Genomic DNA, 23598 nt, shown 5'->3' on the forward strand with positions numbered 1-23598 from the left:
GCTACAGCCTCACTGAGTATGGTGTCATCTGTAGCTTATGGTGGCTAATGTTAACAAACTGTAGGTAAAAACTGTTGTCACTCTGACTTTATGCCTCTTCTCCACTAGTGATATTGGTAGATTAGTGTTTAATCTACATGTTGAACAGCAGTGTTGCAGTTAGTCTTATCCCATAATGTTCAGCCTTTAAAGCTGTGTTAATCCAGGAGCTAATGTTTAATTATTTTGTATAGGACTGCAACGATTATTTTCATTGTGAATTAATCTGATGATTATTTTCTTGATTAACTGACTGATTGGTTTGTAAAAAAATCTGAAAATAGTGAGAAAGGCTGTCACAACTACCCAGAGCCCAAAGTGACAGTTTAATAGTTTAACAGGCCACGAAACATCATATTACATGAGCTCTTTGAATGTCTGGTATGTAAAATGCTTAATTTGTAAAATAACTAGCAACTACTGCTGTCCAATAATTGTGATGAATTAAAAAGTACAATACTTCCATCTGAAATGTGGAGGAGTAGAAGCAGAAAATAGCATAAAAAGGAAAGACCCAAGTAAAGTAAAAATACCTCAAATTTGTACTAAACTCAGTACTTGAGTAACATTCCTCCACTGGCAATTACCACAACGTTAATTGTTAAATCATCTGTTCTTAATTAAGTAACATTACACGCAAATGCAGGAAACAAACATCACTGTTACCGTTAAAGCGGCCGAACAACCTCATGCATTAGCTCGTTACAGACATAACATAGGTTAGCTTACCTGTGATCACCGCACTTGAGCAACGAAATATGACACTTTAGTCCCGTTAAGTCCGTTTTGTTCGAAGGAAAACACAAAACGTTTTGTCTGAGTAATATTACTCTGAAGTCTGTCATGTATGGTGACAGAATTAATCTTTGGAAAATATGTCACTGAGGTTAAACTTCAAACAGGTTGCTAGCAGGTTGATTTGTGGTTAAATGAGAATCCACTTCCGTCCATCTCTTTTGCTAATAAAGGTTTTTAAAAAATATTCTAACGGCCGCTTTTGGTGAGTGAAAATAATTACAATGGAAAAAACGTATTCTTCATCTTTATTGTGCTGCTCTCGACATTTTCAACACGTATTTGTCGCAGTGACCTGTTAAAAATATATTTTTGATATGTCAAAAATCAAAAATGGGAAAAAAGCGCGGGCCATGGCGCAGCCGAGAAACTAACCGCTGAGTTTGAAGTTTCCCTCACAGTGTTGTGGTGTGACAAACTTTATTAAGATCCTTAAACACCTTTATTAAAACCTCAGGCTCAGCTAGCTCAGGCTCTCATTCCGCTGATAATCTATATATTTATATTTATTTTTATATACATTTTTCTATTGAGGACTGAAGCACAACTTTAACATCTGACTCTGCAGTTTTATCATCTCTTATCTATTTCTATGTTGTCATTGTTTGGTTTTCGCTCTCATCAGGGTCGTTTCCAACAGACCTAACAAACGTGCCTGCACAGCAAAAAACAGATTTAGCGACTAGCTGGTGAACATAGTGGAACATTTAGCAGCTTTGAGCCAGATATTTCCCTTATTAGTTGGTGGAGACCAAAACTGTCTCTGCTACTGCGTGATAACTGCTAACATGTTTGCCATAACAACTTTTGAGTATTTTTTTTTCCCAGCTCTGTCTCTTTGCTTTTGCATACGCTGTTGATAGAAATGGCTCCTTCTAGTTTCGTTATTGGAAAGGGAAGTTATCTTGATAGTATTCAGGTCAGGTCGGGCACATTTACAATGCAAATTGTGTTAGGATGACACATCGAAGATACTCATCCGTGTGGAGACAGCCCACAGCGCTTTACATTACTGTCATCAGGAAATAGGAAAATAAGATTAAGGTGGTTTGTCTATCAGTTCACGTAAGTCAACCTTTTCGGTGTGGCCAGATGTTCAGGCATGATCCGTTTTCATTCAAACAAACCTTTGTATTGAGTTCTACTGCAGGTAGCAGTCTTAAAGGCCACGGAGGAATATAAATGTGATGGGTGTTGTGTGTGGCTCTGACAACACTGTCTCTAATTGCCTCTGTGGGACACTGTTTGGAGATAACAAGGTGCCTGCGACATGAGAAATGCATACAAGATGCGTAACAGTACAGTACCAGCTCTGTGTCGAGTTCGCTGCTCATTAAGACGTGACGTGGCACATAGTCTGACTATAATGCAGAAGCATCAAAGCATGACCTATTACTGATAAAAGCATCCTCTAACAAAGTGGATTTTGCATTTGACATCGCTGATAGAAGAAAACAATTCATCTTTGAGCATATTTAAAAGGACACACGCTCAGATCATGATAACAGTGTGACATTTTAAGGAGAAACTGCGAGACACTGGAAAGGGGAGCAGAATTAAACAGCTTTATCCTGCTTACTGCTTTAATGGCTAATTAATAGTGCAATAATTTAGCTTTCATTGTGGCTTCATTAACAAAACGCTTCATTAGCTGTTGAAGATTGATATGTACAATGATACAGCAACTCCATGTGGTTTGTAAATGGTTTTTATTAGCAAAATAAGGGAGATGAGTCTACAAAGATTCTCCATCCGTGGAGAATATACACATACATTGACAGTTGTGGCAGTTTCTCTATATGAACAGATCCAGGACCGTTTTTATCACTCATCTTGACAAAGTAGCACTGATCTAAGATCACAGACCAGGCTCCCTTGACCATCTTTGTTTCCATCACCTGAATGAAAGGCTTCATGGATCCTCAAGCAGCGCCTCTACTCTCAAATCATCAACAGGATCCAGAAACCTTAAAACATTTCAGACCTCATCCTCAGCTTTACAACCATCTTTTCTGTGGTTCAGTTTTTCTCTCCTTAACACCAAAAACTCCAAAACTCTCCTCCAAATACATTAAAATATACATTAAAATGTGCCTACTCTGATCTTTTAACACTTGAGCGTGTTATAAGCTCAGTGCCTCAACTAACCATTTTACTGAATGGTTGGGAAGAATGGATATTTTGTACACTGTTTAAAAACCAGGACCCCAGATCTTTGGGGTAAATGTAACAATATACATCTCAGTATTGTACTGTGTGATTGGCCAGTAGGCCTTCCATTGTCATGGCAAGTGGGGGGTGGGGGTAGGGGACTGTGGAGGCTACATGTTGGTCACCATGGAGACCCATGTAACTTTAGACCAGAGGGAAATCGTCCTCCTCCCGATAGCTCAGTGGTGTGCACATAGAAGATAGCAGGGACACTAACATATGAAAACAGTTTACCTCTTTATGTTTAGAACAATTCAGCAGGCAACAGAACAAGCATTGGGACTACGACCGCAGTAAAAGGCATGCGAAGGCACAAGTACCAACAAACTGGACTCAAAGTTGTACCCCTTTTCTTCCCTTTTACTTGTAGGGAAGGAAGAAAAGAAGCATTTCCACCAACAGCAAAGTTTCCTTTTCCAGAGACAGCGGCAGAAGGAACAGCAAAAACATGATCTCCTCAAAAATTAAAAACAAAACAAAACAGAGAGAGAATTTTAAAAAAAATGTGCGGAAAAGTTTGCGGCGACGCTTTTACAATGATACAAACATCCTACACAAATGTTGTAACGCTAGTTCAAAATGTTCCAAGACAAAAACATAAATAAAGCTGTTAAAAGTGGCATATAGTACAGCACTGGTCCTTGACTGATCCTCCCGACTCTTCTCGTCTTCCCCACCAAAGATGCACGATAAACTGGCTCCACTGCCTGAGGACATAAGAGGAGAGAGACAGAAACATGAAGGAGGTGAGAAAGAGGAAGGATGGGTGTGAGTCCTTATGAGGAGGCTTTGGAAAGCCTGGCCTGCTGCTGGGGTTGGGCCGATGTAAAAAAGTTCAAACCGGTTTGATACTGGGTCAGTAATACTGAATTTTACCACAAGGTGTAGCATGTGACTCAGTCGCTTCAGAGCGGAACAGAATGGACGCCCATGAATAACACACTTTAACATCGACTAGACAGCGCAACATCACGAAATGTAGAGAGAGAGAATCGAGTTATTGTGCCACATGAAGCTTATAGCAGTAATATACAGAATTCACATCAGTGACATTTATTTGAGTGAAACGACAACGTAAAAGGTCTCTGAGCATAAACGTCTCTAAACATAAAGAATCTGCAACATAACAAATAAAATATACTGTGTCTTTTTCACCAGACTGGACCAGCAAAACTGGAAACTGACCTGACCCTGCTTGCTAGTACAATTTCACAAACATCTAAATGGATAAAAGAAGGCACTGATATCAGCAATTCGGGGATTGAATTATGCATTTGATTATAATGCATTAGATTGAATCTTTGAGGTCAACTCCAGCTGTGGCTCCTTCATAATTCTGAAAGCTTACACTCTGGAAGCAAACCACTTGAAGCCAATTTGTTCAACACATTTGAAAGAGAAAAGCTAGAATGCCGGCACACACTTAAACCGGGCTCCCACAGTTTCCTCAGTAACTCCCACTGCATCCTGGTGCTACTCCCAACATCCCTTTTTTGTGGCTCACACACACATGCGAGCCAGAGAAAAGGGCGTGGACCTTGGCTGAGCTCTGGTTGATAGAAAGACTCAGGAGGGATGGCGACGATGATAACGAGCTTCTTACCGAGAAAAAAATGTTGTCATCTTCACTGCCATTATCCTCAGAAGAGACCACAGTCTTTCAGGTTGTTCTTGATGATGACGTCGGTGACGGCGTCAAACACAAACTGCACATTCTTGGTGTCTGTGGCGCAGGTGAAGTGGGTGTAAATCTCCTTGGTGTCCTTCCTCTTGTTCAGGTCCTCGAACTGACACTGAATGTAGGCAGCTGCTTCCTCATAAGTGTTGGAGCCTGGAAAAGACGAGGAGCAGGAAGTCACAACATGGGAAAATGTATTGAGGTTGTATATTTGTATTGTTTGAGGACTGAGTGACATGTCTGGGCTTCATCCTGCTAACGAGGCAGTCTGCTTGCTCTTGTAAAAGGTGGCGTTGACAACATGTGACTACATATCAAAGCAGAATGCTTAAAGGAGAAAGGAACAGCAGGAAAAAGGCTCACTCATTAACATCATTAACATGCATCTTTTTTTTTTTTTAGCTTAGTGTAAAATTTATAAATTGTGGTTTTATGGAGGGTCATGTGTCCAACTATTTCATGGCTGGGAGCAGCAACTTCCTGAAGTCTCTGCTGGTTGCTTGCCAGCGTCATGAATAAGACTGCACCCAGCCAAGACCTAGTCCCCATACCCCTCCATAGAAGCATAAAATGTGGTTTATACACTATGGTTTTGCACAGATTAAACAAATTACATACAGTGTGAGAATTAGTAAGATTCAGAGGTGCTGGTAGGATTTGTTACCTTTGGACTGAACTGGGCTAGCAGTTTCCCCCCCATTTCCAGTCTTTATGCTAAACTAGGCTAACTGCCTGTTGATTGTAGTCGTATATGTAGCAATAAAGGAAGCAAATAAACCTATTCTCCAAAATAATTTAAATTCATTAATTCAAAAAGTTTTATGATTATGCTTTTTTTCTCCTATATTTATACAAGAGGATGGCCTTGCAATTTCAGCACATGACTCATTGATGTCACTTTCACATTTTGTAATGCTTCCCTTAAAACCCTTCCCTTGGACTCACATAGCTTCTGCTTGCACTTCGATTTGCTCCGCTTCTGCTCAGGCTGTATGCTTGCACTCAGATATATTGCTGCTTGGACAGATTTTCAGCCCTTCTCCTCACACTCCGGCTGCTCCTGTGCTCTCATGAAATGCCTGCTCTCAGATTTCTGGTGCAATAACCCAGCCAAAATTCCCCAAACGGCCAGGTGTAGTGTTGACCAATTTAACAACCCCTGCCTCAATGTGGGTGCGTTTGCTTTAATTCTTTTAGCATCCCTTATGGGAGGTAACTCTTCATCTACTCTGGCTTGATTACATGTATTTAACCAAAGTGAACATGCCCTTGCACTAAAAAATCTGAGCACAGAGGAGAAATCACTTTCACGAGTTCACAGAAGCAGCCTGAGTGCAAGGAGGAGGGTCGAAACTGGAGGGCAGGAAATCTGTGCAAGCAACAATATATCTGAGTGCAATCATAAAGTTTGAGCAGAGGCACAGCAGATTTAAGGGCAGGCAGGGGCTATTTGAGTGCACAGCAGAACAGAACATTTTCTGTAATGTGCTGGCAGCCTTACCAGCATATTCTGGATAGCAGATGGTAAGAGGACTCTTCTTAATCTTCTCCTCAAACAGGTCCTTCTTGTTGAGGAAGAGGATGATGGAGGTGTCTGTGAACCACTTGTTGTTGCAGATGCTGTCGAACAGCTTCATACTCTCATGCATTCGGTTCTAAGGGGAAAAAGAGAGGTGATGCTGATCATTGTGCTTTGCTCACGATCGTGAAAGGAAAGCTACCCTTTAATCTCTACTTCTCTGACACATCACGATTCCCGTAAACGGAGACAATTTTCCCGTCATGTATGAACGGGGAGTGCCTGCTGCTATGTGCTTCCATGAGTCAGTGGCTGTAGTACTCACCATCTCCTCGTCCTCAGCCAGCACCAGGTCATAGTCGCTGAGGGCCACGCAGAAGATGATGGCGGTCACACCCTCAAAACAATGGATCCACTTCTTCCTCTCAGACCTCTGACCACCGACGTCAAACATTCTGGTGGGAGAAGTAGACATGTTCTCTCAGCATACATATATATATATATATATATATATATATATATATACATACATACATACATAACACTGGCAGAGTTTATGAAACCAAGTGACAAAAATAAATGTCCGGAAGAGTCGCTGTTGCTGCTCTGCTGCAGGGTTTAGTCATGGCAGTTAATAATAACGGGAAAATGAAACTGAAATTCTTTGTCTATAGTTACTGAAAAATACTTTTGATAAAATGTTAGCAGTGCAGAGAATCTCTACTAACACTGTAGAGAATACGTCTCTACTTTACTGGGCACACTAAGACTGTGCAACAGCAGAGGAAAACAGACTTTAAGCTCTTGCTCTAATTGCTGTCCATTTGCTCAGTCAAAAGGTATAAATGTTGGGGCAATTTAAAGTGTTTAATGTTGGGCCATTCTGACTAAATACACAGCAAAGTGGCATGAATTCATTCGGGGGCAATTTGTAGGCAAGCTGATCCAGCTATGAAGAGCACTTCAGAATCAGAGTCCTAAGGGACACTATGTGAAATAATCACAAAAAAATGCACACAGCTGTGGCACATTAAGAGAACCAGCAAAATCCTTTTTTAGCTCTTGTAATAGCTCCTATCGGTTTATTAAACTGCAAAAGCTGCGACTGGACCTACTATGGTGTTAAAGGCAGAGGAGGGACTGTCAAAAGAAATTAAGCAAGATATAATTAGTGCTCAAATACAAGAAGGTCAGTCCCCTCTGATTCTGTTTGCCTTAGGATGACCATATTTTCAAACCCCAAACCAGAACCCTTAAGTATCCCCCACATTCATGCATGCGTACATGTATGTGTTTATGCACACACCATGGGAGTTTTCATCAGGATTTCAGCACTGAGCACACCTACCGAGCTCACCTTTCAGCACCATGGATGTCATGAATGCAGCATTTTTGTTGCCGGGTAATTTGCAAAGGAAGGAGTAAGCCTCCGGGAGCTCTTTAGGAAGGGCTGACTTTCTCCTTGATGTGACAGCTAACTGTTAGCATACTGACAGGCTGTCAGAAAGAGCCACAAGCATCATAACCAGTGACGCTTGCCTTTGACTCATAAACTAGAAGCAGCCTTGATGACGACACATTGATTGATTGACACACATACAGTCTAATCAGTGTTGAAGTCAGACATGTGGTGCATTGTTTATGTCTCTATATCATATTAGATATTAAATAGTGGGACAGAACATGATAGATGTCTGTATAAGAGAGGTAAATAAGTATGATAATTATTTTAACTGTGGTGAAAACTGGGACAATTTGGTAGTGAATGTGGAAAACTGGCACGTTAGTCATTTAAGAGTTGTGTAATTCATTACACAGAAGTGGCTATACAATTTATTATACATTACACAGAGTGATGGCTACCTTACAGAATTACCAAACTGTGTTGTAATACTGTGTGACAATAATGGTGTGTCATCGCGACTGTTTAAGATGCATACAAAAGGACGGAGTAAACACAGAAACATTTGTGAGGCTCACACTGTGTGTGTGTGTGTTTATGCACCATATAACATGATATTTCTCTCCTTTGTTTTGTGACCAGCAGTATGCATTTAAATGACAGTGGCATCAGCAACCAAACTTCTGGTATCATGACATCATCAGGCCTGCTGCCCCCACTTCCTGTCTCTAGGCCATAGCTGAGTCATCGCTGATGCTCACGACACCTTCATAGCCTGTGTCACAACTTACAGCTTTACATGTACGAAGGGAATTTCTATGGGAGTGACTGAGTCAGTGACAGGAAGGGAAGCTAATTAAGCCATCAGCTAAAACACTTTGAGCGTAAGCCAGCTGTTACAGTGAAGAAATTCTCACTTGAAGTGCAGGTCCTTGAATGTGAAGTGCGTCTCCACAATGCCTGTGGTCTTGACTCGGGTCCTCAGGACATCCTGCTGAGTCGGGATGTAGGTGGCCTGGGATATCCTGTCCAAATCGTTCAAGTAGCTGAGAGGAGGACATAAAGAAAAGGACACAAGGAGGGAAATGAAAACAGCAGAGAGAGAATCGGGGGAGGAGAAAAGGGAATGAGACAGAGAGCAGGAGGGGAAACAAGTGGGAGAAAATGTGTCAGAAGTATCAAGGTCAAGCATATAACTGCCGGTTGAACAAACAACTCCCTGTGCAATGCATTCTCAGTGATAAACCAGGCTAGATTCCACATGTCAGGCTGAAAACAAGTCATGACTGAACTTTTTACTGCTTTGCACAGCAACATTTTACAAGAAACTGCAAGTAGGACAAGATTATACAATTTGACATTTTCAGTTCCAACAAAATTGAGTTTCACCCAAAGCTAGGTGAAGCTAAAAAACGGAACGCACAGCTGAAAGATCAGGTATATATTTTGCGCATGGTAAATTTGGACATGATGGCTTACTGGTTAGAGCGACAGCCTCACAGCAAACAGGGCCTGGGTTTTAAGCAGAGCCCTGGTATTTTCAGTGATGCATTGTTTTCTCTGTGTTTGGTGGGTTCCCTCTGGGTTCCTCTCTGGGTCTAAGGATATGCAGCTGAATTGGAAACTCCCTACATGCAAGTGTGTATGTTTGTCAGTCTGTTAGTCCTGTTCTGGCCTAGCCATCTGTCCAGGGTGCCGTCCCACATTTTGCAAAATACCTGCTCTAGGCTGCAGTGTTCATTCCTTATCATGTTTTTTTCCTTCCTCTTTGTAAAAGCCATAAACAGGACTTCCCAAAAATATGCAAAGCAGTACAAACCACAATATCATGTGTGATATATCACATGTAAAGAATATTACTACATGGGATTGGGAGCTCTCTAGCTAGTATTTATCTTAATTTTTCCATTCAACCTTAAGTTAACGTGCTGTTCTATAACAACCATCTGAATTTTAAAAACTTTATTTTTCTGAATCTGAATGTGAGTTTGAATTATTTCAGATCAAATTTTTTCATTTCTTGCTTTATTAGCCATATCAGGGCCTGGCCTTGGTGTTGCTGCCGCAGCTTTAATATATGGTACCATAGTATGTGCTGCACTCATACAGGATGTCACACATAAACCTACATTTTCACACACTCTGGATGTATTGTGACCCGAACTAATACCTCAAGGTTACTGTTGATAAATGAGAAGGAAAAAAGATTAGCGACCTCTAGTTGCTAGCAGACAAACACATGTAATCTCCCCTTCACGCAAACAAGCCTTTTGTTTGCCTTCCAAGGTATTAAGTAGAGTAAAAACCACACAAGGTTTAGCGATGTTGTTTCCTCATAAAGAGCCCCTGGACAGCAGGATTAGAGGAACCAATTAGAAAATGGCCAACAACTGCAGCTCCCTCGCTCTGCAACGTAACCGCTGATTTCTGCTCTGCAGCAGCAAAACAAGGCAGATGTTCTTTCTCCCAACAAAACACAGGAGCTGCCTTGTGATGATATCATTTGTTTCAACTCTGTGGACTCTTGCGCAATATATAAAAGCTTCAGGCTGGTCGAGGAAAAGAATCAAACAGTTTAGCTTTACTCTGCATTTGTTTTTTAAGCGTGTGGCAAATGTTCCCTTTGCTGAGGCGTAAGGTCAAAGATTAAATAGTCTTTCCAGCCGCTGCTCTTCAGGCCCGGTCGAGGAGGGCAAATATTGACAGTGTAAAAGTCCAGACAGATACATCGTACTGTAGCTCTCTGCTCTCTGAGCGTAGCTGAAGGCTGGGACAACTTGTGCTTGGCAAGTTGTTTCTGTGTGTTTGCAGTGGACTGGCAGTAATTTGGGCGTCTGGTCATCTAATGTGGAACACTCTGCCATTAAAAATTCTTGACATAAATTGGTGTGCGAAGGACCATTGAGTCTTTTCAGTGGCTGACTCAAATTTTGTTGCCTCGTCTGTTTACGTGTGTGTGTCCGTGTGTGTGACTCACTATGCTGCCGAGTCGTTGAGCTGATATTCACGGGAGCGGCTGAAGCAGGCTTGAACACCTCCGTCCTTCCACAGCCGCTTAATGACACCGGCCAGCTCTCCCGTCATGAAGCCTTCCTCTGCTGAGCCCGCCAGCACAAACAGCTGCCGTGCATCATCCTGGGAGAGGAGCCGCGGACATGTCAATATCATAAATCAACGGTCAAAGTCATTACACCACCGTTATAATTAACATTAATCTGTGCCAAGCTGAATGCAAGTCACGGGGTTATACAGACACTTAAGAGACTTTCCCGAACGTTTGTACCTGCTTGTTTTCCAACACCACAAAACTCAATTCAGGTTTCTACTCTAAACCCACCAAACTACACTCTTCGCGCCCTGTCACTCACAGCTCTTGCGGCATCGCCGAAGTCGATCTTGAGGCGCCCCATGGCTCTGATGATGGCGATGATGGACTGGATGGTGTTGCTGTAGACCACAGCCTTGTACTGCTTGCATTCCTCTTCCGAGTAGCCCGCCTCGTGGATGATTCTGCAGAAAAGGAGGATGAGTGTGATCAGCAGTCGAGCCGTTTTCCAGCACTGCTGAAACTTGATACAGCGACAAACAACAAGCAGATTGTTCCAAAATGCTCCCATCATAGACAGAAAACTGATCCTTTCATGACCAATTCTCTCCACCAAATGACATTTTTTCAGCTTTCTTGGAGTGACTTACTTTGCTCCTCAGCTCTTATTCAATATTTCTTTTAATACTCTAACCTCATGCTTACTGTAACGTCCGCGAAAATACTGTCAGGCCACAATGGCCCTGATCTCTACGCCTCTCATTTCTCGCTGCTGAAATCATCATCATCAAGGGAAAAGAAGCTTTTTCTACAGATGCATAAGAGAAGAAGTCCCTCTCTATTGCCAGTGTTTGGTTTGTCCATTCTGGGCTACTGTAGAACTGTACTGTACTGTACTGTACTGTACTGTACTGTAGACAATAGATCCCACTAAATCCTACACACTGGACCATTAAAACCCCCAAAATTCAATTTACTACCATGAATACAAAAGAACTGCAGCAAATCCACAACTGAGAAGCTAGAAACTGATTTACATGATTTGTTAATTAAAAATAGTTGCAGATTTGTTATCGATCAGCTCTACTTGTAAGATCAATTCATTGTAGGTTTGGTCTTTTTGGGGGATTTTGTGACAATAAGAACAATAAAGAATATATCGAGCCTTTCATTATGAGAAAAAGAGCACAAATTAGCAACTTTCACCTGCTAACAAAGTGCAAATGTAATCTTTCAGCTGTATTATGCTCGAGGAAGTGCACACTGTCAAGTCGATAATTCCCTTACATTAGACAGATGCGGTATCATGATATCGCTCAACACACTGCAGTGGATTTATGATTTTTCCTAACAGGCAAAGAACCAATAGAAAAAGCAACGCTATAGCTGCTTGTGCTTTGCATCTGACATGTTTACATCTGCTGTTTGATGAGTGCATCCATGAGGATGCTTATGACAAATATAATTCATATGCAAGACACACAGCATGTAGCTGAAGCAGCAGTCTATACTAATGTATTCTGCTGGGTTGTCTTCATGATACATTACGCCTGGTACCTGTTTGTACCACTACTCACAGAGAGATGCTATAAAAGGATGATTGGTGTTTGACACTGTTGTGGAAAATTAATACTCTCTCTGCGCCACTATGTATATCTGATGAGAGAAATCATCGTTGATAAACTGGGAGGAGAAGAAGAAACGTTTCTTTTGATTGTTCGGTGTGCAGAATGAGATGCAACAGCAGCAAAACAAACTCACTTCATCTGCTTGACAATCGTACTTTTCCCTGATTCACCAGCACCTGGAAGAGACGGAGAGGGAAAAGAGGTTAACTGGAGAGCGTAAAAACTTCAAGAAGTTAATGATGCCTGTAATAAGCCAAATGATTTTTCTTATCAAGGTTTAACGTTTACGTTTAAGCAGCTAACCTCCTCTATCTGCACATTTAAAAAACAAAACCCAGTTTTCTATGCGCTGATCTAATGTGAAAAATGGCACACAGAGTAACCATGAAAATGAAACCTGAGCATAACCACCTCAATCAATGGAGAACTGAGAAACAACACAGTGTGTGTGTGTGTGTGTGTGTGTGTGTAACTTGAGGTGTGCGTATGACTCCAGTGTTTAATTTCCCGGCCTAATATACTGATTACTTTGCTCGCTAAGCTTGCTCTGGTTTAGTGTTACAGAACCTGACACTGTATAAACCAGCTGTGTGTTTGGAATTGTATAAGAAAAACTTCACATCATCAAGGCCTTAACGTGGCAGACAACTAACAATAAAATGGATTATTCTTGACAGTGCTGTGAAGTGCCAAAGAACATGGTGTCACTTCAAGTGTGTGTGTGTGTGTGTGTGTGGGGGGGGGGGGGGGGGGGGGGGGTGCTGACTAATTAGATCGATGCCATTGTAGTTGAGACGCAGTTGAGACAAGGCTGTGATGAAAACAGCGGAGGGAGAGATAGGACGAGCATAAAGGGAATCAGACTGTCGGCTTTCGCTTTGCGGATCTGTCAAACGTCACAGTGCCATGGCAACTGCTCTTGTTATATCCAGGACATCTCGAGTGTGAGGCCACAGTCACCTGAGGAGGCTTTGTGGTTATGAGTGTGTGTGTGTGTGTGTGTGTGTGTGTGTGTGTGTGTGTGCGTGTGTGTGCGTGACATGTTGGCTTCCACTGAGACCATTATGTATTATGCATCTGCTGCTCTTTTCCCTCTACTGTACTTGATGTCCCCATAACCAGTCACTTGGAAATGCCCTTTTATTAATTTTTTCCTTACACAAATCGAACCCATCTGTCATATCCTCATACACCACATTCACTGGACTCTTGTCCTCTTATACGCGTTACCATAAACTACATGAAATCTACTCATTTGCATTTTATATTCTCATGTTACAGCAGCAGAGACTTCGTTAGAGCAGGGCGATTGGCCAGTTGTCACTGACGTAACGCTCCTCTGCCACAAGGGAACATTATTCAAACCGCTTGAGAGCGGTTATTCCCAGAGTAAACACCCCCAGCTTCTGTCTCGGCTCTAGATACAAGAGAATAAGGGGAAGTGGACTCATACCATGAAATCTACCATTATGTGTTACCTCGTGATGCTGTCAGCAGAGACAAGATGGTTTACTCTTGCATAAGAAATCATCTGCCTAATCTAGTTCGACTTTCCTTGATGTTGCAAACTCAAAGAGACATTTTTGACACATGCCATTTGTAGCTGCGCCTGATTCTAGATGTTAGCAACAGCTCTCTCTGAACATTATTAGTAAAAATTTTAACACAAAATAAAAACATACGCATCCCATTGCAGTGTGCACACACCATCTGTCTGAATTCCTACAAACTTAGTAATGACTGCATGCTGATAGTACAGCCCTGGCACTTCACCTTCAATATAATTGGATGAGATTCACCTGAGGACACATTATTTTAATTACGTGTCACCACTCGGGTGCCACAGCACCCTGGGGGGAGGGGGTGACGGTGCAGTGGCAGCTCCCTGCGCTCTGAGGCCAAACACTGGCTGTGTGAATCCCCGTGGGACCGGCACACAGACGGCAGATGCGCTGCTCGACTGGGCACGGCTGGCCGGTGAGCTGGCGCAGTTGCACCCCTCGGCCTGCCCAAGAGCCATTTTCACCAAGCCAAAGACACTTCACATATAGACGCTGTGCCTCTCAAAGTGGGACGCATGAAAAACCACTTCAGGCGAGCTATGAGCTGACGCTGAAGTTCAAAGTTGGCTTCTTATAAAGGAAACTTTCAACTAAGTAATGCGGCTTCTCTCTCTGTGGTTTCTGCGGCTTGTTTTATGGCTTTGTTGGCTCAAAAGTGTACGTTATTGACATATAAAACCACACATCTAAAGCTGCAACGATTAGTAAACCAACAGAAAATTAATGGGCAACTATGTTTTATAATCTATTCTTCTTTTTCAGCCATTTATCATGTAAAAACATCAAACTTTCCCTGATTTTAGCAGCTCAATAGTGATGATTTGCTGCTTTTGTCTTTTTTTAATTAATGTAAACTGAACATTTTAGGGATTTTGACTGTTATTCATACAGATTAAAATATAAGGAAGACATTAATTTTTTGCAACCCTACTCAAACCAATGAAAAAAAGAGCTATTACAATTTTACAGTCAAAAAGTAGAAAAAAAAAGTTCATTTTCACCCAACCGGAAAGGAAATCACTTCAAATTTACGATGAAAAACAGCATCATTAAGACTTCTGTTTCACCATAAAAAAGAAAGTGCCAAGTCTGATGACATTTGAGTGAACTGCCACTTAAACTCAACGGAAGTGGTAACAAGGTGCATCACACTGGTTGAGAAATACTGATCACAAGACAAAATAAACAGCAATGTTTGATGAATCATTGTGGGAATCTACTGTAATTGTGTGAATCATTGTGGGAATCTACGGTAAAGAAAATGCAGTGTCAGGGAAGTCTTTTGTCTCTATTGGTAACAGTACAGAAGCCTCAGAGAATGACAGACAACAACTAGCAGCAAAACTGCAGTGGTAATAAGTCTGATTACTAATTCGAAACATTCCAATGGTAAAAAATTGGACGGATACCATAAATTCAGCATCGAAGGCTCCATTATAATCAATGAGACATGAGCTACGTAAGCGACTTGGCTCTGGCCTCTCAACACCAGTGATATCATTAGGGTGTGGATCTTGTCAAAGCCTTTAGGCCTGAGGAATACAAAGCACAGAGGTGGCCTGATTTTGACTCTCTCACACACAAACACACTCACACACACACACAGGGTTACATAGCACCACAGGCCTGACCTATCGGTCCTCATGCAGAGTCATGTTACACACCCACGGCTTTGATACGCCCACCCCAAAACAGCTATAGACTCTAAACCACTGGAGCAGCTGGTTTCTGTTTCTAGCGGTTCAAACTATTTTAGGAAAATCCAAGCTAACCCTTCCAGTGAAAATGGAGGGGTTTTTTCTTCTCCCTCGACCACAGAGAACAGAGCTGTTTCTATCTACCAACCACAAACACATCTTTCCTCTTGGAGCTCCCCCCAGTTGATCTCCCACTAAGAATGAAGGCAGCGAGGACGAGGAATGTTTTATAACAATGGCAGTATGGAGACAAATGAGATTAAAATGGCTACCCATGCCTGGGCCCTTCTCCATTTATAGATGAACCATATGTCGCAGTTAATTCTATTGGAGAATTTGCAATGTGTTCTTGCTGGCCGACCAGTCTTAGTGAAAATGTCAGGCTCCTCATTCACTGCAGCTCGTGCTGGTTTTTGGTCAAATCAATGGCATGAAGGCACATTTCTGTGCGTTAAGGAGGTTCATGGGGGCCAGGCTGCTGGCCCAACACACCCACTTTAAGGTGATAAGTCCAAGGACCTGAGTAGGGCTTATGAAGTTTGGCACAATGTGCTACCCATATTAGTGATGCTACATTAGCAGCATGAGCCCAACACCATCCACCCATCTCTCTCTGTTTTCCACCGTTATTCCATCGTGTACATCCGTCTTCCTCTTTTGCATTCTCTCCATCTCCCAGAGTCATTTTCCTTTTATGATTTATTGTTCCTCTCACTCGCTACCCAGTTCCTCTTTTTTCCCCCTCTCCCTCTGGGGGGATTTAAGTATGAGTCACTCATGAAGGATTCCAGGAGGCTCCGAGCAGTGCTACCCACCAGGGGAAATGACCACAGGGATCGATCTGCCAACAGGCAGGTCGATAGCTAAAAGATTGCTTCCCGCACACACTGGCACAGACACAACTATTCACGGAGATGTCCAATGATGCTTACACCGACGAAAGAATGTGAACAATTTATCTACTTTAATTGTCCGTGTTTAATGTAAGGGTCTCTAAGATTAGCGACGCCGTCATGCTGCACTACATGTTTTGCAATGCTATTTACATGACTTTGAAAATATGGAAAACATTCAAGCAAGAAGAATGAGAAAAGTTAACAAAGGCTAAGGATTATTAATAAAATCTTCCCACAGTTGCACGACAGCTATAGAAAGAGTAATTAGGCTGAGGAGATGGTAATCTATTTTAGCCTGTAGATATGAATAGTACGATAATTGGGTCCTGGAGACGATGGAAATGAAATGAGAGCCAAATAAAGACTGAAAGCTAAATGAGAAATATGCTCAGTTTTCATGGAAAAAGATCACATCCCGTGTCTCTACCTGGGCCTGCCAGCAGACTCACAAAGATTCAAATCATTCTTCGCACAAACTGAGGGGTTTTTTGCGTCAGCGCTATGATTTCATGCCGGTGACGGGGAGCGCACATAAGCCTGTGATTAACATTTAAAGACAGCGCTGGAGAACCAGGTGGTCACCACATGAAGCTGCTCTTCAAATCACCAGGGGCTTGCTGCATACACAAACATCTACACATTTGGTGGGGGTCACCTCCATGTGATACACAAAAAGATTTTTCTTCTCATAGCAAACACATCTCTGCAGCACAGCCAACCTTCCACTACCAAGCCACATGTTTTGTTGACTTTCTATCTTTGTTGACAGGGTCTGTTCAGAGAGAAGTATACTCCAGAATTGCTTGCGCATCAACAACTCCAAAACAGTATATTTTCAGTAACTGTTTATCCGCAAGGTAAACAACTCAAACTCAAACTCGGGCCCCCTGGTTCTCTGCAGCGGAGCTTTTTCATTTTTAATGCTTCAGTCATTAGCAGTGTTCTCATTTTACAGCCCCTCTTTTCCTTTCTCCAGCCGGTCTGTGCGTCACTTCAGGCAGCAACCCGAGGAGCCTATCACGCTGAGTGGATCAAACACAAATGGCAGGAGAGCGTGCCAAAGCGGCCACGCGTGGGGCCACAGGGCCTGGCGCTCAACTGTCACGACAAAAACAGCCATTCTACCAAAAACAGAGAGCGGTTCAGCTGATGTCACAAGGTCTGTGTCAAGAGCAACGGCTGATGAAAACTCACACTGCAGCCTGCAGCAGCATAGCAGAGACTTGACCGAACTTGCTTGCTTTCAATCAGCAAGCCCCATCTGGCGTCCAAGCACCTGAGGAATGTGGTCTACCTTTAGTGTGGAAATATGTACATTCTTGTTCAAACAAAACGGCTCTAACATCACTTAAAATGTCATATATATCCCAAGAAACATAAACATTATGGCTTTTAATGTGTGATTCAACAAACGGCAGTAGGAATGGTAGAAAAAAAGTGGTGCCAAATTATGCAAAGAGCGTGAGGAAACGTTGTTTATCTTTCTTTGGCTCACAAATCTGTCCACAGAAGCCACTAACAGCTCTTATTTGTGTGCCTTCTGTCAGGTGTTTGCCTCACATTGCTATTGGCTTCAGACTTCGTGTCCTGGTAACCCACATACCATGTGTGTGTATGTAAACATTTCCCAAAGCTAGGGGGCCGATGGAAAAGTTTTTCACCTACGGTCTCTGTTTACAAGGATAACAGCGTTTCCCCACATGTAAGTAATGCCATTAACTTACACCTGGCCGGCTTCTAAATGCAAGCACTTCACGTAATTGTGCATACAGGAGCGATGGCATGACGAAACATGTATGATGGATGCAAGAAATTACGATAATAAGGGATAAAAGACTTGAGTGTACTGTGCCGTTCATAATATATTGGCGTGGGTGATTTTAAAATGATGTGGTAGACAGAAGGTCAGTCAAAATGGACCATTGCTGAGAGCGACGGTCATGAGGCAACAATCTCTTCATCAGCATCTCATGTTATACAACTGCTAACTTATCTAAGTTGATAAATATCAGCTTAGTTTGAATGGATTCTATTGTGATCTTGTGTCTATGAGGCGTCTGACAAAATTCTGTGATTTCCTGAACTCATCAAGTCTGAACGACGAGGGCTGGACCTTTACACATCCCAAAATGACTGGACTCGACAAAGTTTGCGGCCACATTCAGCCAGGCCTGGGCCCCCCATGAGCCAGGGGCCTGTTTTCACTGCATTGCACTGGGCTAGACGAGAGGAAATGTGCCATTGTTGGAAGGATTTGGTCAATACAAATGGTCAACAGAGGCGTCTGAAAGGATCTAATGCCGACAACAGCGAAAAAGAGAAAGAAAAAAACTTGCCATGTTGGTAATTCTGACCACAAATTTGGAATAAAACGGGTTAAAACTCAAATTGAACACACAATGAGGTCGTATTTTTGATATTTTGGCACGTAATGTTTAGCATTCACTGTTTTCCGTTACGTTATGTTGCGTTCACTGACCAGAGTTGACAGTTGACGGTTAACTACAGCTAGCAAGGAGGGGAGTATGCTAGCGATGCGGAATTGAAACTCCGTAACACTTTAGAACTGATACCAGCTAAAAATGACTGTTAACCGACAAATTAACCAACACTACTGTGGTTTTCATGGCGGGGTGAGCCCCTCCACACCTCATACAGCCAAACCTGCGGTGTGCGAACACACAGCGAAGTTCGTCCACCGACCCCCATCTTCTTCTCGTCTCTTACCGAGCAGCAGCAGCTTGACCTCCCTGGCTGCCTTCTCCCCGTCGTCCCGCAGATTCCTGTCGATCATTTTGCTGCGCTCCACCGCCGCCTTGTCCTCTGTGCTCAGCGTGCATCCCATCCTCGACTGTGTCCTTCAGACCCAGGTGGTGTAAAAAAAATATCTACAACACCATATATACCCACATTAAATGGTTAAAACTGCCTTCACCCCGCACACACGCCCTTTTTTTTTAGATGACAAGCAATCGATGTGTTCGGGGGAAAAAAGGGAAACGACTCGACTTTTTAAAAAATAGTGGCGTTTCTTCTGCCCGCTGTAAAATTTTCGTTTTAAAATCCTCCTTGCGTTCGAGGGAAAGCTATTTTAATAGCGAAACAATTCCTTGGTGATGTCTCCTCCACCCGTTCGCCTCCATTCGTTGCGGCGGCGACTGCCAGTATTGTAGGCTCAGCCACCACCGGAGTGAGATGCGAGGCGTGTTCCGCCAGCAACGACCACACTTCCGGTCTGATTCTTCATAATAAAGGTGTCATTTCCACAAGCCTGACTCTGAAAGAACACCAACAGTGGCAAACATTCTCAGCATTATTTGTTGTGGTATTAACTATTTTATGCTATACTATATACTCTGCTGAAAGCCCATCCTCCTCTCAAACAGAGAAAATGCTGACTACACTGATTGCAGTGTCAACCACATATTTATTAATGCCCAGAATACGTATAAAAATACCCCCGCAGAGCTGTAGTTTAGCAGCGTGCTCATATGTAAGCGGCTTGGAAAAAGAAGCTGATGGTGTCAATTTAAAAACCAAAATGATCCTGGCTGGGGACCTTTGTAATATGTCATTCTCACTGCTTCTCTCCTTTTATTTTCTGTCACCTGTCAAATAAAGGCATTTGACAGTGTTGGGCAAAATACTCCCAGAACTAATTGATATAAAATGTACAGTGAAGCGTATGTGTCAAAGTCCTCATCTGGGCCTTATTTTCAGCCCCATTATCCATCAAAGATGAAAGAGCACTGTGCTGTCAATGTTTGTTTTAATCTTTACCACCTGTAAAGTATGGTTGACTTGGACAGCCTAGTATTTCATATTCAAACAAAAATGTTCGACTCCTTCTGAAGTAGGCCTGCAGAAGCGTAGTACATAATACATTGCAGAAATTAAGTTATATGTATTTACAATCAAGACTGGATTGTTAAAGTGATTTCAAATAATGATTATCAGTCTAAAGTGTGTAGTTCTTGCAGACAAAAAAGGTCACATACACGTGTGTTTTCATCAGGTTTCTTACATCAAACATGAAACTTCCTTCAATTTGAACGTATTAGTCTGACGCCTTTATTTTGAAGGTAGACGCCCAAACCGGAAACTTCTTGACAACGGAACGCATTTCAAACCTGCACATCCTTAACTTTACTTATGCCACCCAAACTAAAGCCCATCCAATTTACACATTATAGGCTATATAATGTGACTTTTATTTTGATATACAGTAAACATGCTAATTATTTTTCTTGTGAGTATCAATAAATAGAGTTCATCTAAAATTCTTAAAGACCCATACAATATTTTTTCTATATATTCATAGACACATATCCGTACTTCTTTGATCATATTACCTACATTACCTGTTTAGGCTGTACTATAAGTGTGTAGGCGACATTTCCACCATACATTGTTCCCATGGGAACGAAACCTGTAGCCATGGCACTCTACCATCACACATGTACATGGCCATTGTTTGTGGTTTAAATAATTTAGCCTGTTGGACAAACTCAAGTGCGAGTCGTCAAAGTCAGCAGTCAGTCTAAAGGTTGACGGCGTTCACGTCAAAATTTTCCAGACAAATCCCCACGGTGTAAACGTCCCTGCCTTTCCATGTCATTTTCATTTCAAATTAGGCTTTTTTGGAATACGTACATGCAAATTTGTGGTGGTGACCTTTCCATTCTTGTCCTGTGTTGGCTGGAGGTTTCCCTCTGTCATTCTGCCCCCCCCAAGGTTTGAGACAACAAGAGCCAGAGGGTGTATCCCCTAAGCAAAAAAGTTTATGTCATTTCATCTAACACAGAAAATAACTTAGACTTTGAGTGCATTCGTGGTCTTTGAAAAGGACAGTGTCGTAAAAGATGTATGCCCGTGTACACATATGCTTATATTAGGCATTATGAAAAACCTCCTCCGATTCGACTTTCATCTGGAAACTGGACATTTATTTTAATGTGAGGTCATATGTGTGCATTATATATTATGCAAGAAAGCAGTTTCTGGACTCTTATGTGCTGCAGAGGTTTCATTTATTTATTCAATCATACAAACAAATAAACCATAAAAAAAGGATTGCAGACAGGCTTTTGTGTACACGATGATCACTCCAGATGAATTGGAAAGAACAGGTTTGTTAAACACAAATTTACCACGTCGGAGCAGGAATTAGTTTCATTCGGCAGAGCACAACTGATTAAATGTATTAAAACCCAGACTGGACATCACAATAAACATTTTTAATGCCAAATTAGTAATACGAAAAGGATGAATTCTGTTTCGAAAGAAGCTGGCGCAGGCTTTTCTTCTGTATTTGATGGGAGATGATGCTAACATAGATGAAACTGTGCTGCTGATGTCTTTGCCGTCTTTGCTGTACAGTGATGGCAGACACACGCAGTGACATTCCTCCGATTTCAAAATACTTGCATTGCTCTCATCCAATGTTGCTTGCTGTTTTCTTGCAGTCCCTGCAAGAAGTGCATTGCCAAACTCAGAATATGGTATCTTTCTGGAGGCCAGCTAGATGACAAGAACCCGGTCCAAAGAATCACAAACAATGCTTTGGAAAACAAACAGACAAAAGTGAATTGCGTTAATGTTGTTATGAATAATGTGCTTTCAATAAAGATATTCCATCAGCTGCCAGAGAAACAGAAAGTATATATAAAAGTATAAATGTATATATAAATAGGCCCGGTCTGTCTACAGAAGCTGAAATCCAGTCCAGCTGTTGAAGTTGCGCTTCTAAGATCAACAGTAAATTCAGGTGCTGCCCTCCAGTGGCGGTCAGGTGTCACTTCACAGTGCTGCAGAGCAGTGTACTGTATACGGGCTGGCCGTGCTGTATGTTCAGCCCTGCAGCACAGCACCATACAGCGCTCTAGCTTTTTGATGGTGTCATTTTAAAGGGACAATCCTCCGTTCTGCACACTGTGTGTACACACCCTGTGTGTACAGCAGCTGCATAATGTCTTCTGACATTTTATTGGAAGTTGGGGGAAAATAACCACTGACGATGTCACAGTGGTGTCATCAGAGTTGTGATGATTTGGGCTTGAGATTTCAGATCTGTAACAGAAAGCCTGTACAAACCGAGGGTGTGGATTTTGTAAGACACTTGCATTTACTAGGGAGGGTATAAAGAAAGGTGCTATGCAGTTGCATTATGGGAAGTGTAGGATCCAGGTTTTTAGAGCGTCAGGGACTGAACACATACGTATATCCTACCAGCTAAACCACATTGAAGTGATTGTTGTGTAGCATGCCAGGGTATGCAACACAAAACAACGTGCACAAAGTTATATTGTTGTTGAATAGCTTCCAAAAACCAGCGTAACAAGGAAATCATTTACTGCGTATCCCAACAATTAATCAAGATAAGCATGGCGAAATATCTTTAAGAGAGATAAAGAGCAATTCATTTTAATATCCCCCATGATATAACTACACAAGCACAAATACAAAAAAAAAAAAAAAAACAACACTCCCTGCACAATGAGAATACTCTCAATAATTTAGATGTTCCTCCTCTTCTGTCTCTGGGAAGCTTGTAGCAGGGACGAGCAGCAGTTCGAGATGAACAGATAGATAAGAAGCAGATCAGGGAGGAATGTAATCACAATCAAATGTCTGTGAAGGGTGTCATCGTCCAGGTCGTCTGACATCCACAGCTGACATCTCACATCCAGATAAATCCTCTAGAATGGGTCCAGTTGGCTTCATCTAATAATGATAATGTTATTGTAATATAACAGCAAATGGCTCGACTCTGGGATCACAGATGAACTTTCATGCACCACTTCTCGCCTCCTCTTTCAACCTTTCTCCTCAGTCTATTGTAGCCGTTATCTCTTGCACAGATAGTGCGTGTTGATACCTGGGGGGGTGGCGTCTCTCAGATGAACCTTAACCCTTTCTTTTCATTATGTAACTTCATTTACAGGAGGTCCCCTGGCACCTCCCACAGGAGTCTGTACCTGGCCTCGGATCCTCTGGCGGTACTGCCTGCCTGTGTTGCTGCTGCTGCTGCCAGGACACAAACACAGACAAGCTGCACACACACACACTCACACACACACCCACCCACCACAAACACAGAGACAGAAGGAGATCAGGCTGCCGGGC

At 42.2% G+C, this 23598-nt stretch overlaps 1 protein-coding gene across 1 annotated transcript; it reads right to left on the minus strand.

The window, feature by feature from the left end:
• Nucleotides 1–2524: 2524 nt before the first annotated feature.
• gnai1 (guanine nucleotide binding protein (G protein), alpha inhibiting activity polypeptide 1) lies at nt 2525–19650 on the minus strand. The gene is made up of 9 exons (XM_041964365.1): nt 19201–19650; nt 12452–12494; nt 11013–11154; nt 10622–10779; nt 8562–8690; nt 6568–6697; nt 6225–6378; nt 4649–4876; nt 2525–3752 (listed from the first exon to the last, which is right to left on the minus strand). Exons 1-8 carry the CDS (start codon nt 19316–19318, stop codon nt 4686–4688), a joined length of 1065 nt encoding a protein of 354 aa, XP_041820299.1. The 5' UTR covers nt 19319–19650; the 3' UTR covers nt 2525–3752; nt 4649–4685.
• Between the last annotated feature and the right edge of the window lie 3948 nt (nt 19651–23598).

This window comes from Chelmon rostratus, chromosome 22, assembly GCF_017976325.1.
Source record: "Chelmon rostratus isolate fCheRos1 chromosome 22, fCheRos1.pri, whole genome shotgun sequence".
Classification (NCBI taxonomy): domain Eukaryota; kingdom Metazoa; phylum Chordata; class Actinopteri; order Chaetodontiformes; family Chaetodontidae; genus Chelmon; species Chelmon rostratus.

What these genes read in the sequence shown, in the direction of transcription:
- gnai1 (XM_041964365.1), bottom strand. Translation starts at nt 19,318, where the DNA reads ATGGGATGCACGCTGAGCACAGAGGACAAGGCGGCGGTGGAGCGCAGC. An exon ending in ACGATTGTCAAGCAGATGAA is followed by an intron (nt 11,155 to 12,451) that starts GTGAGTTTGTTT and finishes CCTTTTCTGCAG; the next exon opens with AATCATCCACGAGGCGGGCT. An exon ending in TGGCTGAGGACGAGGAGATG is followed by an intron (nt 6,379 to 6,567) that starts GTGAGTACTACA and finishes TTTTCCCCTTAG; the next exon opens with AACCGAATGCATGAGAGTAT.